This window comes from Mixophyes fleayi, chromosome 8 (assembly GCF_038048845.1).
Source record: "Mixophyes fleayi isolate aMixFle1 chromosome 8, aMixFle1.hap1, whole genome shotgun sequence".
NCBI lineage: Eukaryota > Metazoa > Chordata > Amphibia > Anura > Limnodynastidae > Mixophyes > Mixophyes fleayi.
In genome coordinates this window covers 5,379,556-5,391,817 of record NC_134409.1, presented here as the reverse complement: position 1 = coordinate 5,391,817, position 12,262 = coordinate 5,379,556, and the positions used below count along the sequence as shown (strand labels likewise).

The 12,262-nt window shown below is 43.1% G+C and overlaps 2 protein-coding genes across 2 annotated transcripts; one reads left to right on the top strand and one right to left on the bottom strand.

The window, feature by feature from the left end:
- Positions 1-2,385: 2,385 nt before the first annotated feature.
- CFAP144 (cilia and flagella associated protein 144) lies at positions 2,386-5,444 on the top strand. The gene is made up of 4 exons (XM_075181719.1): positions 2,386-2,571; positions 4,465-4,524; positions 4,828-4,931; positions 5,013-5,444. Exons 1-4 carry the CDS (start codon positions 2,421-2,423, stop codon positions 5,124-5,126), a joined length of 429 nt encoding a protein of 142 aa, XP_075037820.1. The 5' UTR covers positions 2,386-2,420; the 3' UTR covers positions 5,127-5,444.
- Positions 5,445-6,286: 842 nt separating this feature from the next.
- EBNA1BP2 (EBNA1 binding protein 2) lies at positions 6,287-12,260 on the bottom strand. Its single transcript, XM_075181717.1, has 10 exons — positions 12,174-12,260; positions 9,507-9,588; positions 9,043-9,126; positions 8,768-8,922; positions 8,435-8,558; positions 8,123-8,212; positions 7,927-8,002; positions 7,054-7,144; positions 6,689-6,863; positions 6,287-6,608 (listed from the first exon to the last, which is right to left on the bottom strand). The coding sequence occupies exons 2-10, from the start codon at positions 9,573-9,575 to the stop codon at positions 6,558-6,560; spliced, it is 915 nt and encodes a 304-aa protein (XP_075037818.1). The 5' UTR covers positions 9,576-9,588; positions 12,174-12,260; the 3' UTR covers positions 6,287-6,557.
- Positions 12,261-12,262: the final 2 nt, after the last annotated feature.

The following is a 12,262-nucleotide window of genomic DNA, read 5'->3' as shown; positions in this document are numbered from 1 at the left end:
AAATGCTCCTGATGTCATTATTGTAACAGTTACAATATCACATCAGCAGAATTTCCCTGGCTACAATGTAACTTAGCTAAAATGTGTATTTCATATGTGTCCGGTATTACATGGCTGATCTGACATGAAATGTTATATCTGTCAGTTGCAGATGATGCTCCATAATGATCACATAATAAAATGTAACACAAAAAAACAAAACATACCGCTGTATCTGGTAGTGCCCAGTCTTCTTTTATTACTGTATATGTCCCCATTTGTAAAGCGCAGATGGGTATGTAGGCACCATATAAATCAATGTTAATAATAAAAGTAATATTGATTGACATATAACAAAAAATAGGTTCTGGTGTTACATGGAAGACAGTACACCCACCCTCCCTGTAGCAGTCCACAGAAACACATGGACTCAATGTTCTTTCTCAAATCTCTGCTCATTTTTCCTCGTGTACCATAGAGACACGCGGAGAAAAGGAGCGAAGATCTGTTACCACATTGGCCAGCGATGTGCGCAGTTGGACATTGAAACAAATTCCCCACTTAGACTGTAAGTTATTTGGGACAGAAACCTCTTTTCTATTGTAATCTAAATGCTGTTCTTTCACATTTGCTTGTCATACATCAGTGATAGGCGTCTCTCATCCACCCTCATTACATCCTCCCATTCCCGGTTACAGGACTTTTTTCGGGCTGCACCACTCTATGAAATTCTCTCCCTCGCACAATAAGACTCTCCTCTGGTCTACAAACTTTCAAGCGTTCTCTGAAAACCCACCTCTTCAGACAAGCTTATAATATTCCTCAACCACCCTCTTAATCTCACTACTTTACCCTATTACCACCCGTTACACAATTTCACACAAGACAACTACCCCCTGACCAGCATTGTTGTGCGACAGGATCATTTAGTTTATGAGTCACTTTTACCTTTGCAGTCTGGCTGGGCCGGAATGCAAAATGTAGACTTAGGGATATATTTACTAAGCTGCGGGTTTGAAAAAGTGGGGATAGCAACCAATCAGATTCTAGCTGTCATTTTGTAGAAAGTACTAAATGAATGACTGATTGCTATAGGCGACATCTCCACTTTTTCAAACACGCTTAGTTAGTAAATCTAGCCCTTAGCCTCATGTATCAAACTCCCATTGTCCCATAGATTGTTAGCTTGCGCGCAGGGTCTTCTCACCTCTCTGTCTGTGTTACCCAGTTTGTTTATTAGTTTACTGTGTTTGTCCCAAATTGTAAAGCGCTACAGAATATGTTGGCACTATATAAATAAATGATGAGGATGATAGGCAACCTGATACACTTAAGAGCCCGCATGGTGCTGCCCTCTAACCTTCGTAAGGGCCGCACATTTCCCATAATCTCAGTGATAAGGTGGGGAGGGGGGGAAAGGGGCCCCTGTGCTGGTATACTGTATGGGGGGGGGGGGCTGTGCTGGTATACTATGTGGGGGGGGGGAAGGGAAGGGGCCCCTGTGCCGGTATACTATATGGGGGGGGGGGGCCCTGTGCTGGTATACTGTATGGGGGGGGGGGGGGGGGCTGTGCTGGTATACTATATGGGGGGAGGGAAAGGGCCCCTGTGCTGGTATACTGTATGGGGGGGGGCTGTGCTGGTATACTATATGGGGGAGTGTCCCTGTGCCGGTATACTATATGGGGGGGGGGGGGGCCCTGTGCTGGTATACTGTATGGTGGGGGGGGCTGTGCTGGTATACTATATGGGGGGAGGGGAGGGAAAGGGCCCCTGTGCTGGTATACTGTATGGGGGGGGGGGGGCTGTGCTGGTATACTATATGGGGGAGTGTCCCTGTGTTGGTATACTATATGGGAGAGGGCTCCCCATGCTGGTATACTGTATGGGAGGGGGAGGGAAGGGGCCCCTGTGTCGGTATACTATATGGGGGGGGGCCCTGTGCTGGTATACTGTATGGGGGGGGGGGGGGGGGTGGGCTGTGCTGGTATACTGTATGGGGGGGGGGGGGCTGTGCTGGTATACTATATGGGGGAGTGTCCCTGTGTTGGTATACTATATGGGAGAGGGCTCCCCATGCTGGTATACTGTATGGGAGGGGGAGGGAAGGGGCCCCTGTGTCGGTATACTATATGGGGGGGGGCCCTGTGCTGGTATACTGTATGGGGGGGGGGGGGGTGGGCTGTGCTGGTATACTATATGGGGGGGGGGTGTCCCTGTGCCTGTATGAAGAGTGTCTGTATTGGAATACTGTATATGGAGAAGGGGGGTAGGGAGTTATTGCGCTGTAATACATGGGTTGTAAATCAGGCGTAGCTCAAGCAGGCAGAGGGGTCCTTGGTTACCATAGTTTTCCGATCAGGCACAGCTCTGGGCAGGCCGGGACGGGGTCCTGATCGGTCTCCTTGGTAACGGACCGCACATAGGACGCAGCCGGGAAGATGGCGGCGGCGGCGGCGGCGGCGGCGGCACCGGCACCGGGAGCTCCGCGGGACGAGGTGACTCTGCACGCCATTCACCGGGAGACCATCCGCAAGGAGGACCGCTGCCAGAGGCTGGTGACCGAGTTCTCCATCAACCCCTTCCATAAGAGTAATGTATCCGGCGCTGCGCTGCTGTACACTGTCCGTACAGGGTCATATGTACATACTGTGCCTAGAGAGACATTACCACAGCCCGTGTACTGGAATAACTGTATATTATACTGACTGTATAGTGCTCTATATACTGGCCGTTGTAGAACTCTCTAACTCAGTGTTGGATAACTTGTGACACTCTAGGTGTTGTGAAACTACAAGTCCCAGCATGCATTGGCAAAATATAGTAGCTTATTGCTGGAAGGGTATGCTGGGACTTGTAGTTTCACAACACCTGGAGTGTCACAGGTTATCCAAAACTGCTCTAACTCATCACACATTGGCTGTACTGTAGTTAAGTATTTGTAGCGTAATATACTTCCCCCATAGTGATAAACAGTCTATATAAATTTACACTGAATGTTTATTACCTTCAGCTAATAAAGGTTACAGTAGAACAATGATAACATTTACAATTCAACCCAGGTCAAGTATAACAGTATATACTACATTAGTATGGTAGGTGCAGTTCAAGTGGGTGAAATATAGATTGTTAAATATTGAAACAACATTTTGCATGTTGAGTGTGTAGCGATGTACAGGGCACTATTAAATATGACCCTAGACAAGGGGGTGCTACCACAGAGATTGGGTGGTAACGGAAGATACACACAATGGTGCTATAATTCATAGCAAACATATTCTAATTCATTTTTGTAGTGCAGTTTGTGAAACAAGAGCAAACATCTAAAGCTCGAGAAAACTTCTTCTGGTGCAACATCTTTAACGTTAATTTTTTTTATCAATGACTGAAAGTCCAAATCAGTATGTCGATTCCTGTGTACACAATATACGTTTTACGCAATTTACCTTCAGATCTGTGTTCTTCATCTGTCATAACCATCGGCTGAAAAGATGGTGACTCTGCACACTCCATAGAGATCTATGGACACTGCCGGTCCTGAGTGCGTACACACTGCAGGATTGGAACGACATCGTTCCATTGTTGAATTAAATTTTTAGTCCAGTTTAAAAATCAAATGAAACGATACAATGAGCTTTGGAACGATAATCTTTGGAGCGTACACAGTAATGCGATATCAGCCCGAATGGTCGTTTATTGTGTGATTGGCCCGATAAGCGACTGAAAAGCCTGTAGTGTGCACCCAGCTTAATTGGTCATTATATGTAACAGTACGTGTGGGCACACAGCAGTTTATAGAAGCTCTTACGATTTGTCTTTTCATGTAATGTGTCTGCAGCAGATTTTCAGCACCTCTTCACCACATAAAGATGCTGAGTGCTTGAGTAGACACCTGACAATCATAAATCACCTACAGGACACCAGTTCTCCCAGTTACTAATGTCCTGGGAATTTCAAACCATTAATGCATAGGTGTAGTTGCAGTCTGAAGCTATAGGAGGCAGAATACTGCGTTACCCCCATGGCTAATTTGTAATCGGTGTTAGGATGCAGTTCAGCCATTCAGTTGTAGATAGAGGCAGGACAGAAAACTGAGAAGTCAGCTGAGACAGGGGGCGGTTCACAGTCTTGGGTTTCTGTACTGTCTGCTGCCAAGAGAAATATGAACTGAAGAAAAAACAAAACCAAACTAGAAACGCGAGACATACAGGGTAACCTGCAGTCAGATATTATAAAGTACGCACTAGAAAAACCTTAGGAAAGATACTGCAAGGCATCATATGACTGTTTAAAATCACACAGCCACACATTGCTTTAAACAGGACAATGACTCCTAGCGTTCTGATAGTATTTATAATATATTCTGAATATTAACAGTTACAGTGACTTAAAATGTACATTACTATACTATACTATAAACCATTCGCTTGTAAACATGCATCATAAAGTACAATCAGAGTTCTTACTCGTGTCTTGTTTCTTCAGTTCATGCAGTTACAGGAAAGCCGATGGCGTGGCACGACAATCAGAATGAGGCTACCGATGGTAAGATTCCTTGGAGTTAGTTTCACCATGGTGCTGATAGTACTTAGTGACTAACATGGACCGATCACCCTGCATTAACGTCCTTCTATTCTATAGTAATCTAAAGCATACGTCATCACTTATGTCACCATACAGAACTGTGCATCAAGTTGACTAATTTACGATATTAAGAGGAAAAAAAAACTTTCATTCCCTAGACAGGTGTTGTTTCTATGCTTTATACCAACAAACACTTTACAAACTTGTTCCTTTCAAAATAAAATAATTGGAACACGAGATCTATGCGTTTCTTTTCTTCAACAGACAACTTCCTGAAGGTTATCCATCACAACGCATTGGAACCCACCAAAAAATACACCGAGCCTCAAACCACGAGTCAGGAAATTGGCTGGATCTCACAACCACTGGTAGGTAATCGCCTCTACTATGGGTCAGCGGGAGGAAAGGACGTCCTACGGCTGCAATGACTTAATGTTTTTCTCTTGTAGATTAGCATTGACAAGACAGACAGACGGCTGCATCACCACCGCCTTAATACAGAGATCACTACATACATGGAATCAGCGTGGCGGCTTAAAGAACAGCGCGTGAATCTACAGTAAAACTCGTTATTGCTGCAACACCTGCAGTGATCATGTACAACATCTGTAATATCCATTGTTTCAACCTCCTCTACTGTCTACTGGAGAACATGCAGCTACCTGGCTGTTGTGGGACCAAGTCTCATCATATCCTGCTGACCAGAGAATGAGAGCATGCTGGGAACTGTAGTCCATCTAGAGACACAGGTTATCTACCCCTGGTCTACAGGACTTCAACAGAATCTCTTTACCAGTTTCACTAAATGATGATTGGATTTGATGCATTTTAAAATGAAATAAACACGCATCTGACAGTTCTCCTATAACAATCTAATTAAATATCGCCGGTCTCCATATTTATCTACACGTATAAAACATTTTTTCAATGGTATATTTTATAAATCATATTTTGTTTTATTTTCTCTATTATTCCCCGAGTGTCCAGCTAGTATTCAGTTACAATTAAGTATCCATACAACAAATGAGACATTTGTCATTTTTATTGTAACCCCTCTTAGTAAGATCCCCCCCCCCCTCCTCCCCCGCATCCTAATTCCATGACTGCAGAGAAACAGTAAAATCCAGCTCCACTTACAGTCTATTTGCCTTAACAAACAGCCTTCCTGTCTGTCCTACATTTGGTCTATAGTCCGGGGGAGTGTGGCAGAGTATAACAGCAGGACCCCTCTCATATAGAATACAGTCAGTAATGTACGCAGTCGCCATCTCTGCAGAACTCTATAAGAGGGCGGAAATGAATACACTCAGCTGTCCAGCAGGGATTCTAACATTTTACAAAGGGGAAGATTGAAATTAAATAATTTATTTTGCTTACTGATCCTTCAACTTCTGTATTTATATATTACTGGACAACTTTTTCCTATACAGCAACTTGCACTGAAACGTCTCTTTAAAGCTGCACTACCACCTACAGAGCAATCCCTGTCACCATGTCTTTCCTGGGCTCTGTGGCTAGTCTCTCAGCATGACAGAAAGCCAGGAGACAATGGGGGTGAGCGGGAGGACCAATGACAATGCAAAATCATGGACTCTGCGGCTTCTCATTGGTCCTCTAGTTCACACTCCGCTCACCCCTTTAGGAAGCAGTGCAGATTTAAGTCGGTATAACCAGGACAAAAAGCAGCCACCGTCCCTGAAAGAAAAGAGCTGGAATACATAGGTCACTTCGTTCCATTTGTGTTATTTAATAGAACCAACAGCAAATACTTCTGTATAAAAACAATAGTTGCAGGAGAGGACTGATACTAGCTGTGTCCCTGGAGTAATATACATCCAATGCAGCCACCGAGGAACGCGATGCTCAAGTGAAATAAAAAGTCTCCAGTGTCCTCTCCAAATACCCGGAGAGTAACAATACTCGGTCATATCTTGTTCCAGCCAATAGCCCACAAGGCCGATAATGTCGGTGATGTCCCAGATACAACCAGACAATTATCTTCTCTTACTCTTCATCTTCTGTCTCACGTTCTTACCAGGTCTTTTCTGTATAAAGAGAGAGAAGCGTTAGATAGTGGGAGGGACGGGTCTCTCGTTACACTTCCGGTTCCTTTTCTTCTACTCACATTGGCATTTCTGCCGCTCGCTTTCTTCCCAGGCCGGTGAGGGCCCCTTCCATGTGCCATGCCCGCACGGAAACCAGACACATCATTAAAACTTTCTTTTGTGTTCCTCTTTGAGCCTTTCTTCCTCCCACCGAAGCCGAACTTCTGGTCCTTGTATTGTCTCTTGGCACTAGGTCTTTGCAGACAATGGAAACACAATGTTTACAACTAGCTGTAATCTGACAATCAAATCATCCCATAGATTGAGAGAGAGCATCTACCGTGGACATCTCATACAGTATACTGACAAATAACAAGTAACTTCTGGTCTTCACCAACTGACATGTTACAATATCTATAGCCACAGCCAATTCTCGTACTCTCACCCTTTCTTAGCCTTCATCTTATTTGGTGTTGCTCCAGCAGTTTTCTTTTGAGGTTGATCACCCTCTAGGAAATCCAGTTTATCGGAAAGGCCTGAAGATAGAGAAGAGATCTCCTGTTAGTATTGATACTGTCGGGGTTATTGTCCAAACAGGACCCAAAATATTTCCGTGAATCCTTTTACCAAACCTTTCTCCTTCCACTTTTATACAATAATGTACTTAAGTTTAATTACTTTACTTCTTTTGGAGACGAGAGTAAATTGTTAAAAAACATGTAACAAAAGAAAAATTGGGGTTTGTATAAATCAACATTAAAACAATGAGCATATGATTGGGTAGCACATAATAGTTGTGCAAAGGGTGAATTCATGTGAATCTGTAATGAATGAAAGGACGGCCCTGGTCTTGAACCCTGACTCAGTCTATTATTCATCATCATCACCATTGATTTATATAGCGCCACTGATTCCGCAGCGCTGTACAGAGAACTCACTCACACCAGTCCCTGCCCCATTGGAGCTTACAGTCTAAATTCCCTAATATAGACACACAGACTAGGGTCAATTTTGATAGCAGCCAATTAACCACCTACCAGTATGTTTTTGGAGTGTGGGAGGAAACCAAAGCACCCGGAGGAAACCCATGCAAACACGGAGAGCATAAACTCCACACAGATAAGGCCATGGTCAGTAATTGAACTCATGACCCCAGCGCTGTAAGGCAGAAGTGCTAACCACTGAGCCATCGTGCTGCCCCCACATTATTATTCCACTAACATTTCAGAATACACACCCTGTGCTAGAGATTAGGAGAAGAATAATAGTAGTATTTCCTCTTGCACCATTGTGTACAGCTGTCCTGGCTTATATTTACCTTTCTGGTATTTTTTAATTTGAGTCATCATATTTGATTTCTCCTTCTGTCTCTTCTGCAAAACCTCAGTTTGGACCTGAAAATTAAAACAATAGAGTTTTAGGATGTCTGTCCCGGAATATGAAATGCACCTCAGTGACAGGAAGTCACAGACTAAAGTGACCTAATGTGACTGTTCATCAACTGAGCTGCTCACCTTTTTGCCGTATTTCCTCAGAGCTCGAAGCTGTTTGGCTTTTTGAGATTTCTCCATTGCCGTCTGTTTGACTTGAAGTTTGTGTCGAACCTGAAAATACAAAACAGAAACAGATGGTTGGGAACGAGAGAGGACGCGCTCGCTGACCACCACCGCTCTTGGGAGATTGACACAGGACCGGCTTCAGAATGTTGTCAGCCTCCAAGCTACAAGTAGCAGTCAGGTGACAAAACCAGGCTTATTCTACGAGAGACATTAAGTTTCTCAAAGAAGGAGACGGAAGATCTGATGGCTCAGTAAAGGCGGACATACCTTCTGCATGTGTTGGTCTGTTTTTGCCATCTCAGCGAAGTAATCGTCAGGGCGTCTGGTAGCAATTTTTAACTTATAAAGACGGGGTAGAGCGAAGAGCGCGGCAGCCTGCGCTTGTCGGTAACTGAGGGAGAATAAAGAGTAAAGTATTCAAATTAGTAAGGATGTCCAAATACAGGAACTTACCCATTGGAGCCACAGAGCTAAGTAAGTACTTTTATAAAGTATTTCCAAAATCTTTACGGTGCAGCAGAGTGCGCATTAGCCAACAACAAGGTCTGGACACCCCCTGTCTCCCAATCACAGCTCAGACAGTGCGCTATGCTGACTTACAAGCACATCTCCCTCTGAAAATCATCCTCTGCGTCGACCGCTGGGTCCTGAGCACCGTTCTCTCCGGTGGTCTCTGGTACGGCAGTCGTCACATCCAGGCGCTCCGCCCAGGGCAGCTCTTTCTTCAGATCCTTAAGACATTGTTTCAAACCACTCTAAAAAGGAAACAGACGTTTGCTTAGGAAATAACTATAAATCAGGGAAATAATAGCTTTACTCACTCTAAGTATAGGTCCAAGAACAGGTGTAATAAATGCAGCACAGCAGCCACTTACCACATTATTCGGTGCCACCTTCTTTCCTTCTAGAACCACATTTAATCCAGGCTTCAACTTCCCCTGAGAAAATGCTTCTTGCAACTACAATAAAAGTAGAACATGTCTGTGTGTTACAATGTATAGATACACACAAAATACTTCACAATATTGAATTGCAACTTTGTTAAATCGGTAAAATCTACAATAAGTGATCAACTATTAGGGAGAATGTTACACAGAACATACAATTGACTAGGCATAGTCAGGTTCCAGGATTAAGGGCATATAGATACAGAGTTGTGAACGTGTTGAAAAACCAGCAGTTAACGAGTTAATGAATGCACTTACACGCCTGTAATGCTATTTTTATCTTTTTTTAAAATCAGGTTTCATGTATTTACCATTTGAAAAACATGATAAATGGAGAATACGTAGCTTCATAGGCACCCTGACAGATTGAAATGAATAGTTATGACACGTACCTCTTTATCTGTCAGTTCTGAAGGATCAATGTCAGAGTCTGATGCACTCTCCTCATCGTGGTCTAACATAGCGGCGTTTATTCTGTAAGATATTATAGAACGTTTAACGACATATACTGCGGCACTCAGAGACATATCAATCTGTCGCAGTCCATGAGGGGACTACAAGGCGAGAAGACTATCCACAAAAACATGCATTAGATGTATAAAGTGTCATTTTTATATTTTCTGTGGTTCGAAATAGGATTGGTTATTCAAAGCTACTGGATGCAGCCTTGTATAACATTGTATGTACTTTATCATCATCATCACCATTTATTTATATAGCACCACTGATTCCGCAGCGCTGTACAGAAAACTCATTCACATCAGTCCCTGCCCCATTGGAGCTTACAGTCTAAATTTCCTAACATACACAGACAGAGAGAGAGAGACACACTAGGGTCAATTTTGAATGCAGCCAATTAACCTACCAGTATGTTTTTGGAGTGTGGGAGGAAACCCATGCAAACACGGAGAGAGCATAAACTCCACACAGATAAGGCCATGGTCAGGAATTGAACTCATGACCCCAGTGCTGTGAGGCAGAATTGCTAGCCACTTAAGCTGGGTACACACTACAGAAAAGTAAATGATTAACAATGTACCAACGACAGAATAAATTAAAAAAATCCAGATCAGCATACCGATTGACGTGTACACACTATACACGATCATCAGATCTCTGCTCTTCATCTGTCAAAATTATCGCTGCAAAGTAGTCCATAAAAGGCAAAAGTGACAGCTCAGGTCTTAATTCATTGAGACATTCAGCCCGGCAATTGTATTGGGCAGCCTGTCTTGACACAGCACTGTGCGAGTGCAGTACTGTAAGCTGCCAGTAAATTCAGTGCGACAGCTTTATCTCCGGCAGCTGAAGCTTAACCACAGGAACGGACGGATGCTGCTCTAATCTTATCCCTTTCAGCCAGCACACAAAGGGTTAAGACTACATGTGCAGGGGGAGAGAGGGGGGAGCAGCCCGTACCATCGATATCAGTCTCTTCTCTAAAGCAAAACAGCAGCAGACAGTTGACAGAAACCGTGGATCATGACAAGATCAGCAGCAGGCAGACTAAGACCTGTCACTCTGAGATACATTATTGGCCGATAGTCGGGTGAATTCATACACACTGCAGGATTGGAAGGTGATTGGTCAGCAAAAATTAAACAGTACGACCAACCAAACGACACGATGATCGGCACTTTGGGGTGACTTTAGATCATTGTGTAAGTATACACACTACACGATATCTGATCAAACAGTCGGATGTCGGCTGATTTGTCCAATTATTGGATGAAAAACCTGTAGTGTGTACCCAGCTTTAGCCAGCGTGCAGCTGTTTGTAAGTACAGACCGATACGTTCATACTGAGATGGTCTGTGCTGGAGTGAAACTGCAGACTGATCGTTTATATATTTATTCAGTTTACATTAACAAATCAGAAGGATTCCTACAACATCCTTTGCACAGTTACAATAGGTAAAACTACCCAGGTGATACTGATGTTAATACATATTGGATCCTGGACTTGTTTCAGAGTGATCTATATTATGCTGCTATCCTGTCTGACCAAATAAACTAAACTTATGAAATAAGTGTCATCACAACTTGGGTAAACAGCTTTACTGTAAAGTAAATGTCAGCTTAACACGAAGACTTTACCACAAATACAGGAGGCGTTTTATATTTCATTTCACTTTAAGGGGCCAATTCAATACGGTTAGTACGGTAAAAGTGCGCAGTATTACCGTTAGTACGGTAATTTTAATGCCGATTTTTCCTTGCACCTCTCAGGGCCGTGAGTAAAAATTTGGGTTAAAATCAACCGTATTAAAGGTAATACTACGAACGCTGCGTTAATCCTAGATTAAAGTGGCCGAATTGAATCTGCCCCTAAGACTCATATAACATTTTCATCTTAGGTGCCAAAATATTACACGTGTATAGCATAGTAGTATATTTTTCAAGTCAATAAATACATTGAGTAAGGTTGTCAATGATCTGATCACTGCTACATCTAAAGGTCATACATTACTCACTTCTAATTCTCCTGGATCTCTCTGCTGCAATTGACACTATATAAATGCAATTGATAATAATTCAGCGCCACAAGTTCAGTGTTGCTGAGCACCTTACAAATAAGCACTAATAATAGTGACTGCACTTTCAAAGCGCCATATTAAAAGGAAAATATCCAGCAACCGGTAAGTGGAGTCTATGTGCAGGGAATACGAGGTATGCTGATTGGTGGAAAAATACAGGATGGATGTCCAGATTGTAAGTTTGAGGCCATTGACACTTTGCTATCAGTGCATCTAAACATGTTATGTACAACACTGGGCTCAATGGACCACGGAGCACTACAACCCCCATCATGTCATATATACACATTTGATTATTATGTATTTTTGAAGTCTAAAATCTAATTTTCAATAAATACTAAGGTGTGTGTGTGTGTGTGTGTGTGTGTGTGTATTTATGTATGTGTGTATATATATATATATATATATATATATATATATATATATATATAAAAATATAATAAAACGGGATATTCGTTAACACCTGGGACTGCCCGTGGAAACCACATAAATCATCCTCCACATAAACCGGGCCCCACTCACCGGTAACACGCAGCAGCTCCTCACGTGTAGCCTGGCGGAAGTCCCCCAGTGTCTTACTTCCGGCTACGTCACTAGACACTGGTCACGTG